The 26,676-nt window shown below is 46.9% G+C and overlaps 1 protein-coding gene across 2 annotated transcripts; it reads left to right on the forward strand.

The window, feature by feature from the left end:
- Positions 1–1,307: 1,307 nt before the first annotated feature.
- sh3bgrl2 (SH3 domain binding glutamate-rich protein like 2) lies at positions 1,308–25,774 on the forward strand. Of its 2 annotated transcripts, XM_036976397.2 has the most exons (4): positions 1,308–1,655; positions 17,741–17,926; positions 20,857–20,937; positions 25,086–25,774. In XM_036976397.2, exons 1-4 carry the CDS (start codon positions 1,611–1,613, stop codon positions 25,098–25,100), a joined length of 327 nt encoding a protein of 108 aa, XP_036832292.1. In that variant the 5' UTR covers positions 1,308–1,610; the 3' UTR covers positions 25,101–25,774. The 2 variants fall into 2 exon arrangements, with proteins under 2 accessions (XP_036832292.1, XP_036832293.1); XM_036976398.2 differs by lacking the exon at positions 20,857–20,937 and having other exon boundaries at positions 1,342–1,655.
- The last annotated feature ends 902 nt before the right edge of the window (positions 25,775–26,676 follow it).

The following is a 26,676-nucleotide window of genomic DNA, read 5'->3' on the forward strand; positions in this document are numbered from 1 at the left end:
GCCTCTCTCTCCATACCAGTCAGTCAGCGTCCCTGATCAGGCCTCTCTCTCTCCATACCAGTCAATCAGCGCCTAATGAGGCAGATTGATGAGGGCTACATTTTCTGAGCTAAACTGACGCACCTCCAACAACAACACATATAAAACCTTACATAATTCTGCACAAAAACAATTACAATTTTCTCTCAACCTTTTCTCTCCATACCAGTCAGTCAGTGTCCCTGATCAGGCCTCTCTCGCATATAGGCATTTTATGACACTTTTTACATCATGCAGGTTTCTCCGATCAAATAGCCTAACCTAAATGCCACTCAATCAAACAACAAACAACATATCCTAACAACAGGACAGGCCAAAGTAAAATATGACAATATGGAATTGACAATAACAACTGTTGACCTCGACCCCCTTGTATATAGCCCAGCTATTGTTATTTAGTGCTGCGTTTTAATGTCTAGTCTGTTGTTGTTTGCTATCTATCTATCAATTCAATTCAATTCAATTCAAGGGGCTTTATTGGCATGGGAAACATGTGTTAACATTGCCAAAGCAAATGAGGTAGATAATATATAAAGTAAATATATAAATATACAATATATAAAGAATATATAAAGTGAAATAAACAATAAAAATTAACAGTAAACATCTATCTATCTATCTATCTATCTATCTATCTATCTATCTATCTATCTATCTATCTATCTATCTATCTAGTTAGTTAGTTAGTTAGTTAGTTAGTTAGTTAGTTAGTTAGTTAGTTAGTTAGTTAGCTAGCATTTAGGAAAGGTACATCAACCCACCCGTTCATATTACCTTGGCTTCACGTCTCCATGCTCAGCCATGACTTCTCCCTTTCACCGTAGGGTCTCTCTGGCTGATCGACTGAGTGGCTAGCTATGGTGCCATGGCAACCCCCTTACTTCCGCATACTGTAGTTACGTCGTTACGCCGGAGAGTGGCGCTGTGACCACTTGTTTGCTTGAGTTCAAGATATCCAGATTTATTCAAGAATCTATCAAAATGAATAAAGGGGACCTAACCTAATGGTTGTTTATAGGTTTGTATTAATCTATTCTGAATAAAGAGTTGATCTATATTAGGAATATGTTTTTCATGATTGTCATTAGCCCTATGGGGTGTGTGATTCATTAAATTGGTGCATCGGTCTGTCGTGCTGTTCTGTGCATTTGTCCAGATGTGTCTTTTTTTCCCCAAAAGGTCATTAAAAAGCTCATGGCTGCAGTAACCTTTCATTGTATACAAACAAAACTACATTTCACATAATGCATGTGTCAAGCAGGCTCCGCGTGGTTCAGTTCAGTCCAAAAGATCAGTGCTGTCAGGACAGCAGGGGGCCGGATGGGGGAGCGCGGTCCACGGCAGACCGCGATGTTATCGTGGCACTGACTGTAGCCTATAAATACCGGGAGGCGCGCAGCCTACCTAAGAACACTGGCATTAATCTAAACACGGCTTGAACTGCGAGGAGAGGCGCTTACATTAGGATCCTACTACTGGGATAAACGCCTCAAGTGAAACGGAATATAAACCGCTCGAGTTCTAGTCTAGTGTCGCTCGCCTGTGCGACGCACAGCACCAATAACAATACTATGGTGATCAAGGTTTACATCGCCTCCTCCTCGGGATCTGTGGCGGTGAGTGAGTTCGTGCGCTGATAGTATGTAGCCTATCCGTAATAAAATCTGTAGGATGTATTTTCTTCTGTGTGAGTTGCATCAATTGTACAGATGCAGACAGTGCCGTGAGGAGGGAATGTGTCCATCATGCCTTTTGATATTGTTGTTGACTTCGGGGGAAGAGGGGGGGGGGGGGGGGGGGGGGGGGGGGGGGGCGGGGCCTTATGTAAGTTCTCTGACTCGTCTCCTATATGCTAGTGAGGAAGTAAGAATCTGGAACGCAGCCTGCTATTGCCTTAAGTCCAAACGTGTCTAGTCTACTTTGATTTTTAAAACATGACTATAGACATAGACGTGTGATTTTTTTTTTTTTTTTTTTTGGTCTGTGTTTAAGTTCATTCAGTGTTTTTATTCTGAATTCCAACCCATTAGCCCTCTACACCTTAACCTCCATGTTTTAGGGGGGAGTTTGAGACCTGCCTCTAGTGTAGAGTCATTAAGAGGTTAGTTTTAATGACTCTACACTAGATGCAGGTCTGAGGTTCAACCTGCATGTTTTAGGGGGGAGTTTTAATGACTCCACACTAGATGCAGGTCTGAGGTTCAACCTGCATGTTTTAGGGGGCAGTTTTAATGACTCTACACTAGATGCCGGTCTGAGGTCCAACCTGCATGTTTTAGGGGGCAGTTTTAATGACTACACTAGATGCCGGTCTCAGAGGTTCAACCTGCATGTTGGACATCTTTTACGTCATTATTCCTGGATTAGTAACCGGAAGGTTGCAAGATCGAATCCCCCGAGCTGACAAGGTAAAAAAAAATCTGTCCCTCTGCCCCCTGAACAAGGCAGTTAACCCACTGTTCCCCTGAACAAGGCTGTTAACCCACTGTTCCCCTGAACAAGGCAGTTAACCCACTGTTCCCCTGAACAAGGCAGTTAACCCACTGTTCCCCTGAACAAGGCAGTTAACCCACTGTTCCCCTGAGCAAGGCAGTTAACCCACTGTTCCCCTGAACAAGGCAGTTAACCCACTGTTCCCCTGAACAAGGCAGTTAACCCACTGTTCCCTTGAACAAGGCAGTTAACCCACTGTTCCCCTGAACAAGGCTGTTAACCCACTGTTCCCCTGAACAAGGCAGTTAACCCACTGTTCCCCTGAACAAGGCAGTTAACCCACTGTTCCCCTGAACAAGGCAGTTAACCCACTGTTCCCCTGAACAAGGCAGTTAACCCACTGTTCCCCTGAACAAGGCAGTTAACCCACTGTTCCCCTGAACAAGGCAGTTTAACCCACTGTTCCCCTGAACAAGGCAGTTTAACCCACTGTTCCCTAGGCCGTCATTGAAAATAAGAATTTGTTCTTAACTGACTTGCCTAGTTTAAATAAAGGTCAAATAAAATTCTAAAGGCCCTCTTCTTTCAGCAGGTACCTGTATGCACAGCAGAGCCAGGCATAACACCTTGTCTGTATCACAAATGGTACCCTATTCCCTATGAAGTGTGTGGGGGGGGGGGGACAACAACAACCATATTAATTTATTTATTTAAAAGACAGACAGTGGAAAGTAAGCTTACATCATGTACAGCTTGTTGTTGTTGTTGTTGTTGTTTTGTTGCGTCGACCTACATGGACCTAGGCTGCAATATCACATGGAAGTGGATCAATCTCAATAAAGCCTACAGAGTTTTATCCTCTATTAAAACTGCTGCCCAACAACACAAGGTAAAGCAACATCCCAAGCAATACCCTACTCCTTATGTAGTGCATTACTTTTGACTAGGGCCTACATGGCTCCCATTAGGGCGGCTCTGGTCAAAAGTAGTGTAGTACTATAATAGGGTGCCATAGGGCCCTGGTCAAAAGTAGTGCACTTCATAGGGAATAGGGTGCCATTTGGGAAGCACGCTGTACAACTCTCTCACTCTAGGTGTGTGTTTATCTGACCAAGGTTGACCAAAGTCCATGTTTGCCTCTTCTAACAGTGCTCCCTTTTCTCTGAACCAGGATGTCCTCCCCAACTGAGATGTGTCCCAAATGACACCAATTCTCCCTATGGGCCCTGGACAAAAGTAGTGCACTGTGTAGGGTATAGGGTGCCATTTGAGATGTGGTCCTGTAATGTACTGCAGATGGCCCTGCACCCTTGGTATGTGCTGTTCAAACTTAAGGTCGACCGATTATGATTGTGATTTTTCCACGCCGATACCGATTATGAATGTTTTGTGTGAATATGTGATAATTACAACAATACTGAATTAACACTTTTTTTTATTTTAACTTAATATAATACCTAAATAAAATCTATTTAGTCTCAAATAAATAATGAAACCTGTTTAAATAATGCAAAAACAAAATGTTTGAGAATAAAGTAAAAGTGCAATATGTGCCATCTAAGAAAGCTAACGTTTCAGTTCCTTGCTCAGAACATGAGAACATATGAAAGCTGGTGGTTCCTTTTAACATGAGTCTTCAATATTCCCAGGTAAGAAGTTTTAGGGTTGTAGTTATTATAGGACTATTTCTCTCTATACCATGTGTATTTCATATACCTTTGACTATTGGATGTTCTAATAGGACCTTTAGTATTGCCAGCCTAATCTCGGGATTTGATAGGCTTGAAGTCATAAACAGCTCAATGCTTGAAGCACAGCGAAGAGCTGCTGGCAAACGCAGGAAAGTGCTGTTTGAATGAATGCTTACGAGCCTGCTGCTGCCTACCACCGCTCAGTCAGACTGCTCTATCAAATCTTAGACTTAATTATAATATAATAAACACAGAAATACGAGTCTTAGGTCACTAATATGGTTAAATCCGGAAACTATATATAATTTTGAAAACAAAACATTTATTCTTTCAGTGAAATACAGAACCGTTCTGTATTTTATCTAACGGGAGGCATCGCTAAGTCTAAATATTCCTGTTACATTGCACAACCTTCAATGTTATGTCATAATTGTGTAAAATTCTGGCAAATTAGTTCGCAATGAGCCAGGCGGCCCAAACTGCTGCATATATACTGACTCTGCGTGCAATGTACGCAAGAGAAGTGACACAATTCACCCTAGTAAATATTGCCTGCTAACATGCATATTTAGTTCAAATAAATTCAGGTTTAAAAATAAATGCTTGTGTATTGATTTTAAGAAAAGCATTGATGTTCGTGGTTGTACATTGGTGCAACGATTGTGCTTTTTTTCGCGAATGCTCTTTTGTTAAGTCATCACCCGTTTGGCGACGTAGGCTGTGATTCGACGATAAATTAACAGACACCGCATTGATTATATGCAACGCAGGACAAGCTAGTTAAACTAGTAATATCATCAACCATGTGTAGTTTGATAGCATTAAACTTATCTTATAAAAAAACTATCTAGTAACTTACCTTGGCTCCTTGCTGCACTCGCGTAACAGGTGGTCAGCCTGCCACGCAGCCTCCTCGTGGAGTAACAGGTGGTCAGCCTGCCACTCAGTCTCCTCGTGGAGTAACAGGTGGTCAGCCTGCCACTCAGTCTCCTCGTGGAGTAACAGGTGGTCAGCCTGCCACGCAGTCTCCTCGTGGAGTAACAGGTGGTCAGCCTGCCACGCAGCCTCCTCGTGGAGTAACAGGTGGTCAGCCTGCCACGCAGCCTCCTCGTGGAGTAACAGGTGGTCAGCCTGCCACACAGCCTCCTCGTGGAGTAACAGGTGGTCAGCCTGCCACACAGCCTCCTCGTGGAGTAACAGGTGGTCAGCCTGCCACACAGCCTCCTCGTGGAGTAACAGGTGGTCAGCCTGCCACGCAGCCTCCTCGTGGAGTAACAGGTGGTCAGCCTGCCACGCAGCCTCCTCGTGGAGTAACAGGTGGTCAGCCTGCCACGCAGCCTCCTCGTGGAGTAACAGGTGGTCAGCCTGCCACGCAGCCTCCTCGTGGAGTAACAGGTGGTCAGCCTGCCACGCAGCCTCCTCGTGGAGTAACAGGTGGTCAGCCTGCCACGCAGCCTCCTCGTGGAGTAACAGGTGGTCAGCCTGCCACGCAGCCTCCTCGTGGAGTAACAGGTGGTCAGCCTGCCACGCAGCCTCCTCGTGGAGTGCAATGTAATCGGCATCCGAAAATGCCGATTGTTATGAAAACTTTAAATCGGCCCTAATTAATCGTCCACGATCGCCCAATCAGATGTGCCGACTTTAATCGGTCGAGGTCTAGTTCAGACGGCCCCGCCGCCCTGGTCTGAGAGGTTCAGACGGCCCCGCCGCCCTGGTCTGAGAGGTTCAGACGGCCCCGCCGCCCTGGTCTGAGAGGTTCAGACGGCCCCGCCGCCCTGGTCTGAGAGGTTCAGACGGCCCCGCCGCCCTGGTCTGAGAGGTTCAGACGGCCCCGCCGCCCTGGTCTGAGAGGTTCAGACGGCCCCGCCGCCCTGGTCTGAGAGGTTCAGACGGCCCCGCCGCCCTGGTCTGAGAGGTTCAGACGGCCCCGCCGCCCTGGTCTGAGAGGTTCAGACGGCCCCGCCGCCCTGGTCTGAGAGGTTCAGACGGCCCCGCCGCCCTGGTCTGAGAGGTTCAGACGGCCCCGCCGCCCTGGTCTGAGAGGTTCAGACGGCCCCGCCGCCCTGGTCTGAGAGGTTCAGACGGCCCCGCCGCCCTGGTCTGAGAGGTTCAGACGGCCCCGCCGCCCTGGTCTGAGAGGTTCAGACGGCCCCGCCGCCCTGGTCTGAGAGGTTCAGACGGCCCCGCCGCCCTGGTCTGAGAGGTTCAGACGGCCCCGCCGCCCTGGTCTGAGAGGTTCAGACGGCCCCGCCGCCCTGGTCTGAGAGGTTCAGACGGCCCCGCCGCCCTGGTCTGAGAGGTTCAGACGGCCCCGCCGCCCTGGTCTGAGAGGTTCAGACGGCCCCGCCGCCCTGGTCTGAGAGGTTCAGACGGCCCCGCCGCCCTGGTCTGAGAGGTTCAGACGGCCCCGCCGCCCTGGTCTGAGAGGTTCAGACGGCCCCGCCGCCCTGGTCTGAGAGGTTCAGACGGCCCCGCCGCCCTGGTCTGAGAGGTTCAGACGGCCCCGCCGCCCTGGTCTGAGAGGTTCAGACGGCCCCGCCGCCCTGGTCTGAGAGGTTCAGACGGCCCCGCCGCCCTGGTCTGAGAGGTTCAGACGGCCCCGCCGCCCTGGTCTGAGAGGTTCAGACGGCCCCGCCGCCCTGGTCTGAGAGGTTCAGACGGCCCCGCCGCCCTGGTCTGAGAGGTTCAGACGGCCCTGCCGCCCTGGTCTGAGAGGTTGAGACCACGTCTGAGAGGTTGAGACTTGTTTCAGTGGTTGTTTTCAATCTTCACATGCGCCGCTGAATTTCAAACCTTAAGTCTTTTAATATAAGTAAAGTCTTTTATCTCCCCATGATCAGTCATTTAACCACAGGGTTGTGTGTACTCTGGCTGTGTGTACTCTGGCTGTGTGTACTCTGGCTGTGTGTACTCTGGCTGTGTGTACTCTGGTTGTGTGTACTCTGGCTGTGTGTGTACTCTGGTTGTGTGTACTCTGGTTGTGTGTACTCTGGTTGTGTGTACTCTGGTTGTGTGTACTCTGGTTGTGTGTACTCTGGCTGTGTGTACTCTGGCTGTGTGTACTCTGGTTGTGTGTACTCTGGCTGTGTGTGTACTCTGGTTGTGTGTACTCTGGCTGTGTGTGTACTCTGGTTGTGTGTACTCTGGCTGTGTGTGTACTCTGGTTGTGTGTACTCTGGTTGTGTCTACTCTGGTTGTGTGTACTCTGGTTGTGTATACTCTGGTTATGTACTCTAGTGTGCCCTGAGGAAATGGATTGATCTAAATGACACTAATTAGAAGAATATTGTATTGATTTATTCTCCTTAAAGGCCACGGAAACTCTGCTTCCCTCCAACAATATTTTCCCCCTGTTGGACATGAGAGAGGGAAGGAGAGGGCAAGAGAGAGGGAAGGAGAGGGGTTGGACATGCAGTTTGGACTGACTGTCCCATCTCTCTAACCTCCAACCTCCCATTTCCGAAAGAACATGGCCTGTCGCTCTTCGGGTTTCACATGAGCAGAGAGAGGCAGGCCCTTTAGAGGATACTATTTATTAAAGCCTCGCTTAAGAAATGCCTCTAGTCTTAGGTAACGGGATAAATTATTAACGCATTTTAGTTTTAGCGTATCTCCGGAAAACAAAACACAATTGCTGCTGTAGTGTTTACAGAAGTTATTTTTAACCCGGTGAGACACACACACACACACACACACACACACACGCTTGACTACCCTTGGTGTCATCTCTGTTGAGTTTTAATGCACTCTGGGAGCCATTAAATAGAATTATAAAATGACCGTTTGACGAGGAAGAATGGAAGGTGACATGCAGCCCTCATCTGTTTCAGTACAGTGAGAGGGAGAGGGCAAGAGAGAGGGCAAGAGAGGGCAGCGAGAGGGCAAGAGAGAGGGGTTGAGAGGGCAAGAGAGAGATTAGAAGTAAGGGAAAAATACAGAAATGGAGAAAGCAAGTAGGAGGGAAACAGAGGGCTAGCTGAACAGAGTGAATCATTATAAGAAGTGATGTCAAACCCTGAAATGAGCAGCTCCAGATTAGATCAGATTAGTGGAGTGGTAATCATCCGCCCGGAACGGACGAGGTGACAACCACACTTCATCCTTTTAGATGGAAGGATGAAACAACCCTCATCTCTGAGTTGGGAAGATGGCACCTCGTTGTGATTCCACACAACATATGTAGAGACTTTAGTAATGTTGTTTTAGAGGCACTATGTTACTGTAAACAATCAAGATCCCACATCCTCTTTTACAACCAAAGATGTGACCGCCCACATATTACCTCTGTATTTTTCTTTCCCACGTACTCATTCTCTCTCTCTCTCTCTCTCTCTCTCTCTCACATACTCATTCTCTCTCTCGCTCTCACATACTCATTCTCTCTCTCTATCTCACGTACTCATTCTCTCTCTCTCTATCTCACATACTCATTCTCTCTCTCTCTATCTCACATACTCATTCTCTCTCTCTCTCTCTCTCTCTCTCTCACGTACTCATTCTCTCTCTCTCACGTACTCAATCTCTCTCTCTCTCTCTCGTACTCATTCTCTCTCTCACGTACTCATTCTCTCTCTCACGTACTCATTCTCTCTCTCTCTCTCACATACTCATTCTCTCTCTCTCTCTCTCTCTCACATACTCATTCTCTCTCTCTTTCACAAACACACTGGTTGTGTGGTGACGTGGTGTGATGAGAAAAGGATTAGTCCTCTGTCTTAACCTCTGTTAATCTCTGAACTACAGCACAGTACAACTACACAGTAATACACTGTCACCGTGGCCTGTCTGCCTGTCTGCCTGTCTGCCTGTCTGCCTGTCTGCCTGTCTGCCTGTCTGCCTATCAATGATTGTTCAGTACTACTACATTAATCTCCTTTACATTGCCCTGACCTCATTTGTCTTTGCGTCAAAACAATGGTTTCATTGTGCCCTCACCATCCCTAAACACACACAGACACACACGCGCGCACACACAGACACACACGCGCGCACACACAGACACACACGCGCGCACACACACAGACACACACGCGCACACACACAGACACACACGGGCACACACACAGACACACACGCACACACACACAGGCACAGGCTTACACACACAGGCACAGGCTTACACACACACACACACGGCCATGGTATCTATACACAATAGGCCTCCAGCAGAGATGAGATTGTAAGAAACTAGACCATGGTTCATGCCTGCCATGAGGAGAGAGTTTTGACAGTTAAGCGTAAATCATAGTCCATAGACAGAGGACGCGATTGTCCGGTGTCCCATTGTGACATAGCTACAAGGCTCTGAGACCACACCCCCCGAGACCACACCCCCCCCTTTCTCCTCCCCTCTCAATTCAATTTTAATTCAAAGGGCTTTATTGGCATGGGAAAAAATGTTAACATTGCCAAAGCAAGTGAGGTAGATAATAAACATTTTACATGAAACATTAGACTCACAGAAGTTCCAAAATAATAAAGACATTTTCAAATACAGAGTTGTAACGATATGAAAATAGTTAAAGTACAAAAGGGGAAATAAATAAGCATAAATATGGGTTGTATTTACAATGGTGTTTGTTCTTCACTGGTTGCCCTTTTCTTGTGGCAACGGGTCACATATCTTGCTGCTGTGATGGATCACTGTGGTATTTCACCCAATAGATATGGGAGTTTATCAAAATTTGATTTGTTTTCGAATTCTTTGTGGATCTACGGCGGCCTTTCTCAATAGCAAGGCTATGCTCACTGAATCTGTACATAGTCAAAGCTTTCCTTAATTTTGGGTCAGTCACAGTGGTCAGGTATTATGCCACTGTGTACTCTCTGTTTAGGGCCAAATAACATTCTAATTTGCTCTGTTTTTTTTGTTAATTACTTGACACATTGGAAAGAAATATCATTTTCTCATGATTTGGTTGGGTCTAATTGTGCTGCTGTCCTGGGGCTCTGTAGGGTGTGTTTGAACAGAGCCCCAGGACCAGCTTGCTTAGGGGACTCTTCTCCAGGTTCCTCTCTCTGTAGGTGATGGCTTTGTTGTGGAAGGTTTGGGAATCGCTTCCTTTTAGGTGGTTGTAGAATTTAACGTCTCTTTCACCACATACTTGTTGTTTGTGAACATGGATTTTATAATGTCGTATGTTTTTCCCCCAACACCACTTTCCATCAGTTTGTATAGCAGACCCTCGGCTATAGTCAAAAGATTTTTTGAACTTAACAAAGCATGAGAAGACTTTGTTTTGGTTCGTTTCAGGGTGAAATATGTGGCCTGTCGTATGGTAATTTGGTTTTAAAAAAAAGCCAATTTGACATTTGCTCAGTACATTGAGGAAATGAACTAGACTGCTGTTACTGATTAAGGCAGAGGATTTTCCCAAGGTTGCTGTTGATGCATATGCCCACGCTAGTTATTAAGGTCAAATTTGTCTCCACTTTTGTGGATTGGGGTGATCAGTCCTTGGTTCCAAATATTGGGGAAGATGCCAGAGCTAAGTATGATGTTAAAGAGTTTTAGTATAGCCAATTGGAATTTGTTGTCTGTATATTTGATCATTTCATTGAGGATACCATCAACACCACAGGCCTTTTTGGGTTGGAGGGTTTTTATTTTGTCCTGTAACTCATTCAATGTAATTGGAGAATCAAGGCGTTCTGGTCGTCTTTAAATTCTAAGATTTTATATGATCACATATAATTTTTTGCTGATTGTTCTTTGTTATAGGGCCAAAAAGATTGGAGAAGTGGTTTACCCATGAATCTCTGTTTTTGGATAGATAACTTTTCATGTTTGTTTAGTGTTTTCCAATTTTCCCAGAAGTGGTTAGAGTCTATGGATTCTTCAATTACATTGAGCTGATTTCTGACGTGCTGTTCCTTCTTTTTCCGTAGTGTATTTCTGTATTGTTTTAGTGATTCACCATAGTGAAGGCGTAGACTCAGGTTTTCTGGGTCTCTGTGTTTTTGCTTGGACAAGTTTCTCAGTTTCTTTCTTATGTTTTTGCATTCTTCATCAAACCATTTGTCATTGTTGTTCATTTTCTTCGGTTTTCTATTTGAGATTTTTAGATTTGATAGGGAAGCTGAGAGGTCAAATATACTGTTAAGATTTTCTACTGCCAAGTTTACACCTTCACTATTACAGTTTAACGTTTTACCCAGCAAATTGTCTAAAAGGGATTGAATTTGTGTTTGCCTAATAGTTTTTTTGGTAGGTTTCCAAACTTTATTCCTTCCATCTATAGCATTTCGTAATGTTATTCAGTTCCTTTGGCTTTGATACCTCATGGTTGAGTATTGCTCTGTTCAAGTAGACTGTGATTTTGCTGTGGTCTGATAGGGGTGTCAGTGGGCTGACTGTGAACGCTCTGAGAGACTCTGGGTTGAGGTCAGTGATAAAGTAGTCTACAGTACTACTGCCAAGAGATGAACTATAGGTGTACCTGCCATAGGAGTCCCAGGTGTTTGTCCCCCTATTTGGGAGGGAATGCTGTCACCTGCACCTGTGTGCTGAGGGTGTCACGTTCTTGTCCAGTTTTGGCATTTAGGTCGCCACAGACTAGTACATGTCCCTGGGCCAGGATGGAGAAGCTGTCTTCATTAACGTATGGGGATTCTAGTGGGGGTATGTACAGTTGAAGTCGGACATTTACATACACTTAGGTTGGAGTCATTAAAACACATTTTTCAACCACTCCACAAATTTCTTGTTAGCAAACTATAGTTTTGGTAAGTTGTTTAGGACATCTACTTTGTGCATGACACAAGTCATTTTTCCAACAATTGTTTACAGACACATTATTTAACTTAATATTCACTGTATCACAATTCCAGTGGGACAGAGATTTACATACACTAAGTTGACTGTGCCTTTAAACAGCTTGGAAAATTCCATAAAATTATGTCATGGCTTTAGAAGATTCTGATAGGCCTTGAAATTAGCCTACCTTCAAACTCAGTTCCTCTTTGCTTGACATCAAAAGAAAAAGAAAAGAAATCAGCCAAAACCTCAGAAAAATTGTATTAAATTATTGTAGACCTCCACAAGTCTGGTTCATCCTTGGGAGCAATTTCCAAACACCTGAAGGTACCACGTTCATCTGTACAAACAATAGTACGCAAGTATAAACACCATGGGACCACACAGCCGTCATACCGCTCAGGAAGGAGACGCGTTCTGTCTCCCAGAGATGAACGTACTTTGGTGTGAAATTTTTTACCTTTTATTTAACTCTTATCTTTTATTTTTTTTCATCTTTATTTAACTAGGCAAGTCAGTTAAGAAGAAATTATTATTTTCAATGACAGTCTAGGAACAGTGGGTTAACTGGCCTAGGAACAGTGGGTTAACTGGCCTAGGAACAGTGGGTTAACTGGCCTAGGAACAGTGGGTTAACTGGCCTAGGAACAGTGGGTTAACTGGTCTAGGAACAGTGGGTTAACTGGTCTAGGAACAGTGGGTTAACTGGTCTAGGAACAGTGGGTTTAACTGCCTGTTCAGGGGCAGAACGACAGATTTGTACCTTGTCAGCTCGGGGATTTGAACCTTTCGGTTACTAGTCCAACGCTCTAACCACTAGGCTACCCTGCTGCCCCAGTGCAAATCAATCCCAGAACAACAGCAAAGGACCTTGTGAAGATGCTGGAAGAAACGGGTACAAAAGTATCAATATCCACAGTAAAACGAGTCCTATATCGACATAACCTGAAAGGCCGCTCAGCAAGGAAGAAGCCACTGCTCCAAAACCGCCATTAAAAAGCCAGACTACGGTTTGCAACTGCACATGGGGACAAAGATTGTACTTTTTTGGAGATGCTTGCAAGCTGAAGAACACCATCCCAAACGTGAAGCACGGGGGTGGGAACATCATGTTGTGGGGGTGCTTTGCTGCAGGAGGGACTGGTGCACTTCACAAAATAGATAGCATCATGAGGAGGAAAATGATGTGGATATGTTGAAGCAACATCTAAAGACATTAGTCAGGAAGTTAAAGCTTGGTCGCAATTGCGTCTTCCGCCTAAGTCCCTACCCTGCTTCACACCTGGTAGTTTGGTGGATGGGACTACCAGCTCTCTGTAACCTAGAGGACAACCAGTGGGTCCATCTCCTCTATACCACCCACCTGGTTGTGTGGTTGATGGGACTACCAGCTCTCTGTAACCTAGAGGACAACCAGGTGGTCTGTCTCCTCTATACCACCCACCTGGTGTGTGTTGGATGGGACTACCAGCTCTCTGTAACCTAGAGGGCAACCAGGTGGTCTGTCTCCTCTATACCACCCACCGGGTAGTGTGGTTGATGGGACTACCAGCTCTCTGTAACCTAGAGGGCAACCAGGTGGTCTGTCTCCTCTATACCACCCACCTGGTAGTTTGGTGGATGGGACTACCAGCTCTCTGTAACCTAGAGGGCAACCAGTGGGTCCATCTCCTCTATACCATGTTTCACACCTGGTAGTGTGGTGGATGGGACTACCAGCTCTCTGTAACCTAGAGGGCAACCATAGGGTCCATCTCCTCTATACCACCCACCTGGTAATGTGGTGGATGGGACTACCAGCTCTCTGTAACCTAGAGGGTAACCAGGGGGTCTGTCTCCTCTATACCACCCACCTGGTGTGTGGTTGATGGGACTACCAGCTCTCTGTAACCTAGAGGGTAACCAGGGGGTCTGTCTCCTCTATACCACCCACCTGGTGTGTGGTGGATGGGACTACCAGCTCTCTGTAACCTAGAGGACAACCAGTGGGTCCATCTCCTCTATACCACCCACCTGGTAGTGTGGTGGATGGGACTACCAGCTCTCTGCAATCTAGAGGGCAACCAGGTGGTCCGTCTCCTCTATACCACCCACCTGGTAGTTTGGTGGATGGGACTACCAGCTCTCTGTAACCTAGAGGACAACCAGTGGGTCCATCTCCTCTATACCACCCACCTGGTAGTTTGGTGGATGGGACTACCAGCTCTTTGTAACCTAGAGGACAACCAGTGGGTCCATCTCCTCTATACCACCCACCTGGTAGTTTGGTGGATGGGACTACCAGCTCTCTGTAACCTAGAGGGAAACCAGGGGGTCTGTCTCCTCTATACCACCCACCTGGTGTGTGGTTGATGGGACTACCAGCTCTCTGTAACCTAGAGGGTAACCAGGGGGTCTGTCTCCTCTATACCACCCACCTGGTGTGTGGTGGATGGGACTACCAGCTCTCTGTAACCTAGAGGGAAACCAGGGGGTCCATCTCCTCTATACCACACACCTGGTAGTGTGGTGGATGGGACTACCAGCTCTCTGTAACCTAGAGGACAACCAGTGGGTCCATCTCCTCTATACCACCCACCTGGTAGTGTGGTGGATGGGACTACCAGCTCTCTGTAACCTAGAGGACAACCAGTGGGTCCATCTCCTCTATACCACCCACCTGGTAGTGTGGTGGATGGGACTACCAGCTCTCTGTAACCTAGAGGACAACCAGTGGGTCCATCTCCTCTATACCACACACCTGGTAGTGTGGTGGATGGGACTACCAGCTCTCTGTAACCTAGAGGACAACCAGTGGGTCCATCTCCTCTATACCACCCACCTGGTAGTTTGGTGGATGGGACTACCAGCTCTCTGTAACCTAGAGGACAACCAGTGGGTCCATCTCCTCTATACCACCCACCTGGTAGTTTGGTGGATGGGACTACCAGCTCTCTGTAACCTAGAGGGCAACCAGTGGGTCCATCTCCTCTATACCATGTTTCACACCTGGTAGTGTGGTGGATGGGACTACCAGCTCTCTGTAACCTAGAGGGTAACCAGTGGGTCCATCTCCTCTATACCACCCACCTGGTAGTGTGGTGGATGGGACTACCAGCTCTCTGTAACCTAGAGGGAAACCAGGGGGTCCATCTCCTCTATACCATGTTTCACACCTGGTAGTGTGGTGGATGGGACTACCAGCTCTCTGTAACCTAGAGGGCAACCATAGGGTCCATCTCCTCTATACCACCCACCTGGTAATGTGGTGGATGGGACTACCAGCTCTCTGTAACCTAGAGGGTAACCAGGGAGTCTGTCTCCTCTATACCACCCACCTGGTGTGTGGTTGATGGGACTACCAGCTCTCTGTAACCTAGAGGGTAACCAGGGGGTCTGTCTCCTCTATACCACCCACCTGGTGTGTGGTTGATGGGACTACCAGCTCTCTGTAACCTAGAGGACAACCAGTGGGTCCATCTCCTCTATACCACCCACCTGGTAGTGTGGTGGATGGGACTACCAGCTCTCTGCAATCTAGAGGGCAACCAGGTGGTCCGTCTCCTCTATACCACCCACCTGGTAGTTTGGTGGATGGGACTACCAGCTCTCTGTAACCTAGAGGACAACCAGTGGGTCCATCTCCTCTATACCACCCACCTGGTAGTTTGGTGGATGGGACTACCAGCTCTCTGTAACCTAGAGGACAACCAGTGGGTCCATCTCCTCTATACCACCCACCTGGTAGTTTGGTGGATGGGACTACCAGCTCTCTGTAACCTAGAGGACAACCAGTGGGTCCGTCTCCTCTATACCACCCACCTGGTAGTGTGGTGGATGGGACTACCAGCTCTCTGTAACCTAGAGGGTAACCAGTGGGTCCGTCTCCTCTATACCACCCACCTGGTAGTTTGGTGGATGGGACTACCAGCTCTCTGTAACCTAGAGGACAACCAGTGGGTCCATCTCCTCTATACCACCCACCTGGTAGTGTGGTGGATGGGACTACCAGCTCTCTGTAACCTAGAGGACAACCAGTGGGTCCATCTCCTCTATACCACCCACCTGGTAGTGTGGTGGATGGGACTACCAGCTCTCTGTAACCTAGAGGACAACCAGTGGGTCCATCTCCTCTATACCACCCACCTGGTAGTGTGGTGGATGGGACTACCAGCTCTCTGTAACCTAGAGGGCAACCAGGGGGTCCATCTCCTCTATACCACCCACCTGGTAGTTTGGTGGATGGGACTACCAGCTCTCTGTAACCTAGAGGACAACCAGTGGGTCCATCTCCTCTATACCACCCACCTGGTAGTTTGGTGGATGGGACTACCAGCTCTCTGTAACCTAGAGGACAACCAGTGGGTCCATCTCCTCTATACCACCCACCTGGTAGTTTGGTGGATGGGACTACCAGCTCTCTGTAACCTAGAGGACAACCAGTGGGTCCATCTCCTCTATACCACCCACCTGGTAGTTTGGTGGATGGGACTACCAGCTCTCTGTAACCTAGAGGGCAACCAGTGGGTCCATCTCCTCTATACCAGGTTTCTTGTAGGATGACAATGTCTGTATTTCTGATTTCTTTGATGAAGTCCAGGTTCCTGCTCTTTAGGCCAAAGGCAGATGACCTCAGGGCTGGGATATTCCAGGATGAGATAGTGAAGGCTTTGTGTTCCATAAAATGTTGTTTGTTCTCGCTCTCGGTGACTGGGTCCAGCTGGAGCACTCAGCAGACTGAGACACAGGAAGGCAGCACCGTCAGCAGAGAGAGAGAGTGTGTTTCAATAACCTACAGAGAAGGGTGGGAGTTTGTGTTCTCACTGGGATGTTTTTCCTACTCGTCACAGTCACGGTTTTAAACTGTCATAGACTATCCTCTCATTACTTCTGTAGGGACAGAATCAAGCTCAGCTGACCACCCCGTAGTAGCTGGCCTGGCTTGGACCCATAGTGTGTGGCCTTTTCTAGGGAGTTTTTCCTAGCCACCGTGCTTCTACGCCTGCATTGCTTGCTGTTTGGGCGTTTTTAGGCAGGGTTTCTGTACAGCACTTTGAGATATCAGCTGATGTAAGAAGGGCTTGATTTATACATTGGATTTGACCCAGTGTGTTCTACCAACAAGCTACAAACTAAACAGATTGTAATCTAGCAAACGAGTACAATTTGATTGAGGCTAATTTGAGTAAAGCCACAGCAACAACGTTCTGAAGAAGGTGTTATGTACCAATAGGGCTTTAGTCAACGGTAATGTACGAAATGGAGAACATGGTCCTTAGTTACATCCATTACCATCAGAGATGGACACCATGATCAATACAATACACTGTGTGTTTGTTTAGTCTGTCCATAAGGGAGTCTCAGCACCGCTCTCTCGCTCTCTCTCTCTACTGTTTTGCTTTTTTCAGCAGGCAGTGGGCAGGTGACACTGGGGGGAGGGGGGGGCAGGTGACACTGGGGGGAGGGGGGGGCAGGTGACACTGGGGGGGAGGGGGGGGCAGGTGACACTGGGGGGGAGGGGGGGGGGGGCAGGTGACACTGGGGGGGAGGGGGGCAGGTGACACTGGGGGAAGGGGGGCAGGTGACACTGGGGGAAGGGGGGGAGGTGACACGGGGGGGAGGGAGAGGCAGGTGACATGGGGGGGGGGGGGGCAGGTGACACGGTGACACAGGGGAGGGGCAGGTGACACGGTGACACAGGGGAGGGGCAGGTGACACGGGGGAGGGGGGGGGGGGGGCAGGTGACAGACCTTCTTCAGTATGGTTCTCTTGTATATCGTGTCACTTCCTTCCAGAATCCTGTATCCTGATGATTGGAAGTCTCTTTCTCTCTCCACTACAGGTGAAGAAGCGTCAGCAAGCTGTGGTGGGGTTCCTGGAGTCCAACCGGATCTCCTTCCAGGAGGTGGACATCACCAATGTAGAGGAGAGAAGGCTGTGGATGTACCAACACATCCCCCCGGAGAAACACCCAGACAAGGGCAACCCGCTTCCCCCACAGATCTTCAATGGAGACTGCTACTGTGGGGTAAGAGATAGATACCGTAGTGATCCTCATTAACCCTAACCCAGGAGAAACACCCAGACAAGGGCAACTCGCTGCACCCACAGATCTTCAACGGAGACCGCTACTGTGGGGTAAGATGGATGGATGGATTTCTGTCCAATTCCCTGCCAAAACACAAGAACTGGTCCTGAACCCAAACGAAGCCACATTTTAGCATATAGCCTGTGTTAGTTGTTCAAATGTTAGCATGTAGCCTGAATGGTCAGTTGGTGAACGAGCTAGCTAACGTCAGCCGTCCTGTGCCTAGTGATGAATGAGCGAGCGAGCTAGCTAGCGATGCTAACGTCAGCCGTCCTGTGGCCTGTGCTTAGTGATGAATGAGCGAGCTAGCTAGCGGTGCTAACGTCAGCCGTCCTGTGCCCTGTGCTTAGTGATGAATGAGCGAGCGAGCTAGCTAGCGATGCTAACGTCAGCCGTCCTGTGGCCTGTGCTTAGTGATGAATGAGCGAGCTAGCTAGCGATGCTAATGTCAGCCGTCCTGTGGCCTGTGCTTAGTGATGAATGAGCGAGCGAGCTAGCTAGCGGTGCTAACGTCAGCCGTCCTGTGGCCTGTGCTTAGTGATGAATGAGCGAGCGAGCTAGCTAGCGGTGCTAACGTCAGCCGTCCTGTGCCCTGTGCTGAGTGATGAATGAGCGAGCTAGCTAGCGATGCTAACGTCAGCCGTCCTGTGGCCTGTGCTTAGTGATGAATGAGCGAGCTAGCTAGCGATGCTAACGTCAGCCGTCCTGTGGCCTGTGCGTAGTGATGAATGAGCGAGCTAGCTAGCGATGCTAACGTCAGCCGTCCTGTGGCCTGTGCTTAGTGATGAATGAGCGAGCGAGCTAGCTAGAGGTGCTAACGTCAGCCGTCCTGTGCCCTGTGCTTAGTGATGAATGAGCGAGCGAGCTAGCTAGCGGTGCTAACGTCAGCCGTCCTGTGCCCTGTGCTGAGTCAGGCATATTGCTGGGTAACCCCTGCGGCGTAATCCTGTTGCTCCATGGGGCAGATTATCAAGGGTGGCATCCCAAATTGCACCCTATTCCCTTCATAGTGCACTACCTTTGGCCAGAGCCCACAGGGAATGTGTGTACGAGCAAGGAACCCTACAGTATTACACACAGACATGCGCATGGAACTTCCATCTGACATAGCGCAAGTGAACAGCAATGTTAATGTTATTAAATGTATGTAAACTGTAAAGTATTTTGTCTGTAATGTATATATTTATTTTTTTTACGTGTCGGACCCGAGTAAGACAAGCTGTTTTCAAATGGAGATCTCAACAATAACAAAAAGTGTGTGTGTGTGTGTGTGTGTGTGTGTGTGTGTGTGTGTGTGTGTGTGTGTGTGTGTGTGTGTGTGTGTGTGTGTGTGTGTGTGTGTGTGTGTGTGTGTGTGTGTGTGTGAGCTATTTCCTCACCCGCCCGCAATTGCTAATAACCGCAACCGCCTGACTATATGTGAAAACCGGAGGCCCGCAAATATAGAAAATGCGCAATAGGCTTCAGTCAAAGACTGCAACAACAAAAAAATTACAGGGGCTGCAGGAATTTCTTGTTACCTGATTTTAGATATGTTTCTGGTTCTAATTTCCAATATTTTGTTAGTCAACTTGTCTATAATTAGATGCATGCAGCTTCTCTTCTCTCGTTATATGTTGCATTAGAAGACTAAATCGACCCTTGTTAACCAGAATGAATGTCATAAATCGATAGAATGAACGAACGCTTCAATCTAGTTGACATTCGTCAAGTTTTCTGTCTTTTGCGGAGCGGAAGACGTTGTAGGGACCCGGGAGAGAAAATACAACAACGCGACAAAAAATCACGATATTATTTTGACCGGTTGTAAGGAAATAGAAACGACCCAACATGTTAATGATAATATTTCAGTTCGGCTTTGATATTTTACGTGGTTGAAATAATAGCCGTTTCTATGAAGCTTTTATCATAAAGACGTCACCTCTACAGATGGTACCTAATTGAGCATTCATTCTCTCAAGACGTATAAATAAATACATCGCTCCTGTTTCCAAGTCCAAATTTTGTGTATCATTTAACTGCAAGAAAATCTTAATTCTGCAGGAGTTAATGATATTTGAGAGGTTAAATACCTACAGTCAGTGTCCAGATTTCCGTTTCCATTTAACCTGAACAGTAGGCTACAGTTCCCTTGACGTGCCACGGACCTCATTTGAAGTCCTGTCTTGTGACTGTCTAACGTAGTCAGCACTGCTGTCACATCCTATTTTAAAACTTCAGTCCAATATTTTCCAAACACAACTTTTCTGGCCCTCACTCCCTTTTATTTTCAACTCTACATTTCGAGAGCTTTTGTCTTATTGAATTAAACTTCAACAGTGTCCTTTTTGCCTCCATGGATTGACGTAAACGGGTTTTTGCCTGTTCCCAAAAGCAGTATTTGTCGATTGGCTGTGTAGGGTATTCGGCGTATGTACAGTTCAGCCCTAAAGCTTAGGCTTATACACTAATACCAGAGCCTCAAATAATGAAAGAAAACCTCAATGTAGCCTATAGATATATAAATTGCACAAGAATGATTCATTTATGGATTTTTTTCTTAAGGTGTTGCTTGTCTTTTATTCAATCCGCCCTTTAGCCACATAATATTTATTGACGCTAAACCCCGTCCAACGCGCAGATATAACGGCAAATTATGACTCAACCCGCGCATCGTGTGTGTGGTGTGTGCGTGCGTGTGTACTATCCTTGTGGTGAATAGAAGACCTCACAAGGATAGTAAAACAAAGAAAATATCTCATTTTTCCACAAGGAGAAAGGCTATTTTTGGGGTTAAGGTTAGGTTAGGGTAAGGGGTAAAAGTATCGCAATATTTATTTTTCATGGCAAAATGAAAACGGACGTGTGTGTGTGTGTGTTCATTCCATCAGGACTATGAGGACTTCTTCCAGTCCAAGGAGAACAACACTGTGTTTACATTCCTAGGTCTCAGCTCACCGCCCTCAGTAAAGGTATGACACACACACACACACACACACACACACACACACACACTGTTTGCAAGGGAAAGGTCTGAAGACTAAGGCTCCACTAGTTGTACAGCTACGGTGGTGGGGGGAGCCCTCGGCAGCTACAGGGCTGGGGGGGCCCCCTCCGGGCAGCTACAGGGCTGGATGGGCCCTCGGCAGCTACAGGGCTGGGGGGGCCCTCGGCAGCTACAGGGCTGGAGGAGCACACTTCCATTGTTCTCCTAGAGTGGCTGAATATGTTACTGTCTTCTAGACGACTCGTGTCTGATTCCTGAGAATATACAGGATGTTACTGTCTTGATAAATTACCCTGAGAAGGAACACAGTCTGAGTCACTCGTCCAGCAGACATCACATGGTCTGACCACATGTCCCAAATGGCACTTTATAGGCTCTGGTCCAATGTAGTGCACTACCTGGGCTCTATAGGCTCTGGTCTAACGTAGTGCACTACCTGGGCTCTATAGGCTCTGGTCTAACGTAGTGCACTACCTGGTCTCTACAGGCTCTGGTCTAACGTAGTGCACTACCTGGGCTCTATAGGCTCTGGTCCAATGTAGTGCACTACCTGGGCTCTATAGGCTCTGGTCTAACGTAGTGCACTACCTGGGCTCTATAGGCTCTGGTCCAATGTAGTGCACTACCTGGGCTCTATAGGCTCTGGTCTAACGTAGTGCACTACCTGGGCTCTATAGGCTCTGGTCCAATGTAGTGCACTACCTGGGCTCTATAGGCTCTGGTCTACCGTAGTGCACAATATAGGGAATAGGGTGCAAATTGGGACGATATCATTGTCTCCTTTTCCACAGATTTATCAGTAACCAGGATCATTAGATTTTCCTCCAATCACATGCCTGGTCTGTCTCCAGTCTGGCGGCTGATTTGGAGAACTCCACTAATTGGCTGGGATGTGATCAACATAGACCAGTGGACTTTAATGAGTGATTCGTCCCAAATGACACTCTATTCCCTATACAGTGCACTACTTTTTACCTGCACTGTGTGGCCCCCTTTACGGCCCTATGAGCCCTGTTCTAATGTAGTGCACTCGTTAGGGAATAGGCTGTAATTTGGGACGCCTCCTGGTTTGTTTGTTGATGAGGACTTTTAATAAGGTTGATGTTGCTGACAAACAGAACATGGTGATCTCTCTCTCTCAGGAGACTCCTGAATTAACAGGGTCCCTTATGAACCTTTCAGCTTGGATTCAGCATGCTGTGGTAATGTATTGTGTTAATGCAGTATGTTCTGACAATGTATTGTATTGATTCAGCATGCTGTGGTAATGTATTGTGTTAATGCAGTATGTTCTGACAATGTATTGTATTGATTCAGCATGCTGTGGTAATGTATTGTGTTAATGCAGTATGGTCTGATAATGTATTGTGTTAATGCAGTATGATCTGATAAAGTATTGCGTTAATGCAGTATGGTCTGAAAGTATTGTATTGATGCAGTATGTTCTGATAATGTATTGTATTGATGCAGTATGTTCTGATATCAAATCAAAATCAAATTTATTTATATAGCCCTTCGTACATCAGCTGATATCTCAAAGTGCTGTACAGAAACCCAGCCTAAAACCCCAAACAGCAAGCAATGCAGGTGTAGAAGCACGGTGGCTAGGAAAAACTCCCTAGAAAGGCCAAAACCTAGGAAGAAACCTAGAGAGGAACCAGGCTATGTGGGGTGGCCAGTCCTCTTCTGGCTGTGCCGGGTGGAGATTATAACAAAACATGGTTAAGATGTTCAAATGTTCATAGATGACCAGCATGGTCGAATAATAATAAGGCAGAATAGTTGAAACTGGAGCAGCAGCACAGTCAGGTGGACTGGGGACAGCAAGGAGTCATCATGTCAGGTATTCCTGGGGCATGGTCCTAGGGCTCAGGTCAGTTGAAACTGGAGCAGCAGCACAGCCAGGTGGACTGGGGACAGCAAGGAGTCATCATGTCAGGTAGTCCTGGGGCATGGTCCTAGGGCTCAGGTCCTCCGAGAGAGAGAAGGAGAGAATTAGAGAACGCACACTTAGATTCACACAGGACACCGAATAGGACAGGAGAAGTACTCCAGATATAACAAACTGACCCTAGCCCCCCGACACATAAACTACTGCAGCATAAATACTGGAGGCTGAGACAGGAGGGGTCAGGAGACACTGTGGCCCACTCCGAGGACACCCCCAGACAGGGCCAAACAGGAAGGATATAACCCCACCCACTTTGCCAAAGCACAGCCCCCACACCACTAGAGGGATATCTTCAACCACCAACTTACCATCCTGAGACAAGGCCGAGTATAGCCCACAAAGACCTCCGCCACGGCACAACCCAAGGGGGGGGGGGCCAACCCAGACAGGATGACCACATCAGTGACTCAACCCACTCAGGTGACGCACCCCCTCCAGGGACGGCATGAGAGAGCCCCAGTAAAGCCAGTGACTCAGCCCCTGTAATAGGGTTAGAGGCAGAGAATCCCAGTGGAAAGAGGGGAACCGGCCAGGCAGAGACAGCAAGGGCGGTTTGTTGCTCCAGAGCCTTTCCGTTCACCTTCCCACTCCTGGGCCAGACTACACTCAATCATATGACCCACTGAAGAGATGAGTCTTCAGTAGAGACTTAAAGGTTGAGACCGAGTTTGCGTCTCTGACATGGGTAGGCAGACCGTTCCATAAAAATGGAGCTCTATAGGAGAAAGCCCTGCCTCCAGCTGTTTGCTTAAAAATTCTAGGGACAATTAGGAGGCCTGCGTCTTGTGACCGTAGCGTACGTGTAGGTATGTACGGCAGGACCAAATCAGAGAGATAGGTAGGAGCAAGCCCATGTAATGCTTTGTAGGTTAGCAGTAAAACCTTGAAATCAGCCCTTGCTTTGACAGGAAGCCAGTGTAGAGAGGCTAGCACTGGAGTAATATGATCAAATTTTTTGGTTCTAGTCAGGATTCTAGCAGCCGTATTTAGCACTAACTGAAGTTTATTTAGTGCTTTATCCGGGTAGCCGGAAAGTAGAGCATTGCAGTAGTCTAACCTGGAAGTGACAAAAGCATGGATTAATTTTTCTGCATCATTTTTGGACAGAAAGTTTCTGATTTTTGCAATGTTACGTAGATGGAAAAAAGCTGTCCTTGAAATGGTCTTGATATGTTCTTCAAAAGAGAGATCAGGGTCCAGAGTAACGCCGAGGTCCTTCACAGTTTTATTTGAGACGACTGTACAACCATTAAGATTAATTGTCAGATTCAACAGAAGATCTCTTTGTTTCTTGGGACCTAGAACAAGCATCTCTGTTTTGTCCGTGTTTAAAAGTAGAAAGTTTGCAGCCATCCACTTCCTTATGTCTGAAACACATTCTTCTAGCAAGGGCAATTTTGGGGCTTCACCATGTTTAATTGAAATGTACAGCTGTGTGTCATCCGCATAGCAGTGAAAGTTAACATGATGTTTTCGAATAACATCCCCAAGAGGTAAAATATATAGTGAAAACAATATTGTATTGTATTGATGCAGTATGTTCTGATAATGTATGTTGTTGATGCAGTATGTTCTGATAATGTATTGATGCAGTATGGTCTGATAATGTATTGTGTTGATGCAGTATGGTCTGATAATGTATTGTGTTGATGCAGTATGTTCTGATATTGTGTTGATGCAGTAATGTTCTGATAATGTATTGTGTTGATGCAGTATGTTCTGATAATGTATTGATGCAGTATGTTCTGATAATGTATTGTGTTGATGCAGTATGGTCTGATAATGTATTGTGTTGATGCAGTATGGTCTGATAATGTATTGTGTTGATGCAGTATGGTCTGATAATGTATTGTGTTGATGCAGTATGTTCTGATATTGTGTTGATGCAGTAATGTTCTGATAATGTATTGTGTTGATGCAGTATGTTCTGATAATGTATTGATGCAGTATGTTCTGATAATGTATTGTGTTGATGCAGTATGTTCTGATAATGTATTGATGCAGTATGTTCTGATAATGTATTGATGCAGTATGGTCTGATAATGTAATGTGTTGATTTACATTTCTGTAAATGTTATGAACACAATCAGATGGTTGATTGTTTGATTAATTTATTGTTTTGAGTGATTGGTTGACCCTTTTTCTACCTCATATCTCCTCAGGATTCCGAGTCGTAGGCAGTAGCGTGGGGAGTCGGAGGTCGCAGAGCACATCACTTCCTGTATTACATCACTTCACCTCTCCCGGAGATCTCACCATAATGACGCCACCGTGTTGCCAAACACTCTGACCTCTCTGACCCCCCCCCCACCCACCCTGAAAAAACACCTCACCCTCCTCCCCCACCTACAGCCATCTAACCTGACACAGGAGGAGGGGAGGAGCTTCAGACCAATAGAAGGAGCTTCAGACCATGGGAGGCGGGGCTTCACCCCAAAAACAATGTACAATGATTTCCTGATTTAAAAAAAAAAAAAAAAAAATGTATTTAAATTTTGTACAACTGCTGGTAATCATGACGATCTAGTCAGTGGTTCCTGTTTGTGTTTGCGGTAAATAATTACTAGTTTTCTTTTACTGCTATGTATTCTTTGGTCCGTTGTTCAGGCCACTTCTGTTGCAGCTCTTCCACCAATAGCAGCATGTAGCTCTCCTGTCAGAGTAGCCAGGTTCTGTACGCAGTCAGACAGTTAAAGCTGACCTGAGGTCGTAACTGGAAACACTGAAGTTGGACTTGTGGTTAAAATCGAGGCGTGAAATGGAGTCCACTACAGCTGTATTTGGATGCGACTTTGAACATTTTCGATTAAAAAAAATCGCAAATCTAAAATAAACGTTCTATCAACATTGAGCATATTATTTTTGTGAAATTTAATTTTGATTCTGAGTTCGGGCATATTAAGTTTTATATGTCAGAACTATTTCTAAAAAGTGTATTTTTCAGAACTCACTTCCTCAGTTTAAATCACTTGTGCTGATCACATATCGGCTTCCACAATGTAGGGGGAGGTTTTAAGGGTTATGGTAGGTGGATATGGACTGAGAGATCAGCCAATTAAAACCAGCGGTTGTTTTCACCGATCCTGCCATAGGCCATGTTCGAGGGAACCAAAACCGTAATGCATCATGGGTAAATTGTGACTGACTGATCTACAAATAATAATTCTATAATGAATGATTATTCATGGTGGAAGGTGATTTGTAGATCAGGCAGTCGACAGTCGCCTGCAGTGTCCAACAGTCCATATAGACTCATTCAAGTCCCGTTCTGAATCGCTGTGAAACCAGATGTCTTGACATACGAAGGACCGGCTGGTGGGATTGTAATGAGACCAATGAAGGCTGTGTTAAGTAATGGAAGAGGAGACCAACTGGGAACGGGTGTGTTTTTTAATTACTCCTTCCTCTCTCCTCTCTTCCCCCTCTCTTTTTCTCTCCCCTCTTCTGTTTCCCTCTTTCCCCTCTTCCCTGTCTCCTTCCTGTCTCTCTTCCCCCTTTCTCTCCCCTCTTCCCCCTCTCCTCATTCCCTCTTCCCTCTCTCCTCATTCCCCCTCTCCTCATTCCCTCTCCCTCTCTCCTCATTCCCTCTCTCCTCATTCCCTCTCTCCTCATTCCCTCTCTCCTCATTCCCTTTCCCTCTCTCCTCATTCCCTCTCCCTCTCCTCATTCCCTCTCCCCCTCTCCTCATTCCCTCTCTCCTCATTCCCTCTCCCTCTCTCCTCATTCCCTCTCCCTCTCCTCATTCCCTCTCCC

The sequence above is a fragment of the Oncorhynchus mykiss genome, chromosome 4, assembly GCF_057628025.1.
Source record: "Oncorhynchus mykiss isolate SJ-2025 chromosome 4, ASM5762802v1, whole genome shotgun sequence".
In the NCBI taxonomy this organism is placed as follows: Eukaryota; Metazoa; Chordata; class Actinopteri; order Salmoniformes; family Salmonidae; genus Oncorhynchus; species Oncorhynchus mykiss.

What these genes read in the sequence shown, in the direction of transcription:
- sh3bgrl2 (XM_036976397.2), top strand. Translation starts at nt 1,611, where the DNA reads ATGGTGATCAAGGTTTACATCGCCTCCTCCTCGGGATCTGTGGCG. An exon ending in CCTCCTCGGGATCTGTGGCG is followed by an intron (nt 1,656 to 17,740) that starts GTGAGTGAGTTC and finishes TCTCCACTACAG; the next exon opens with GTGAAGAAGCGTCAGCAAGC. An exon ending in ATGGAGACTGCTACTGTGGG is followed by an intron (nt 17,927 to 20,856) that starts GTAAGAGATAGA and finishes TCATTCCATCAG; the next exon opens with GACTATGAGGACTTCTTCCA.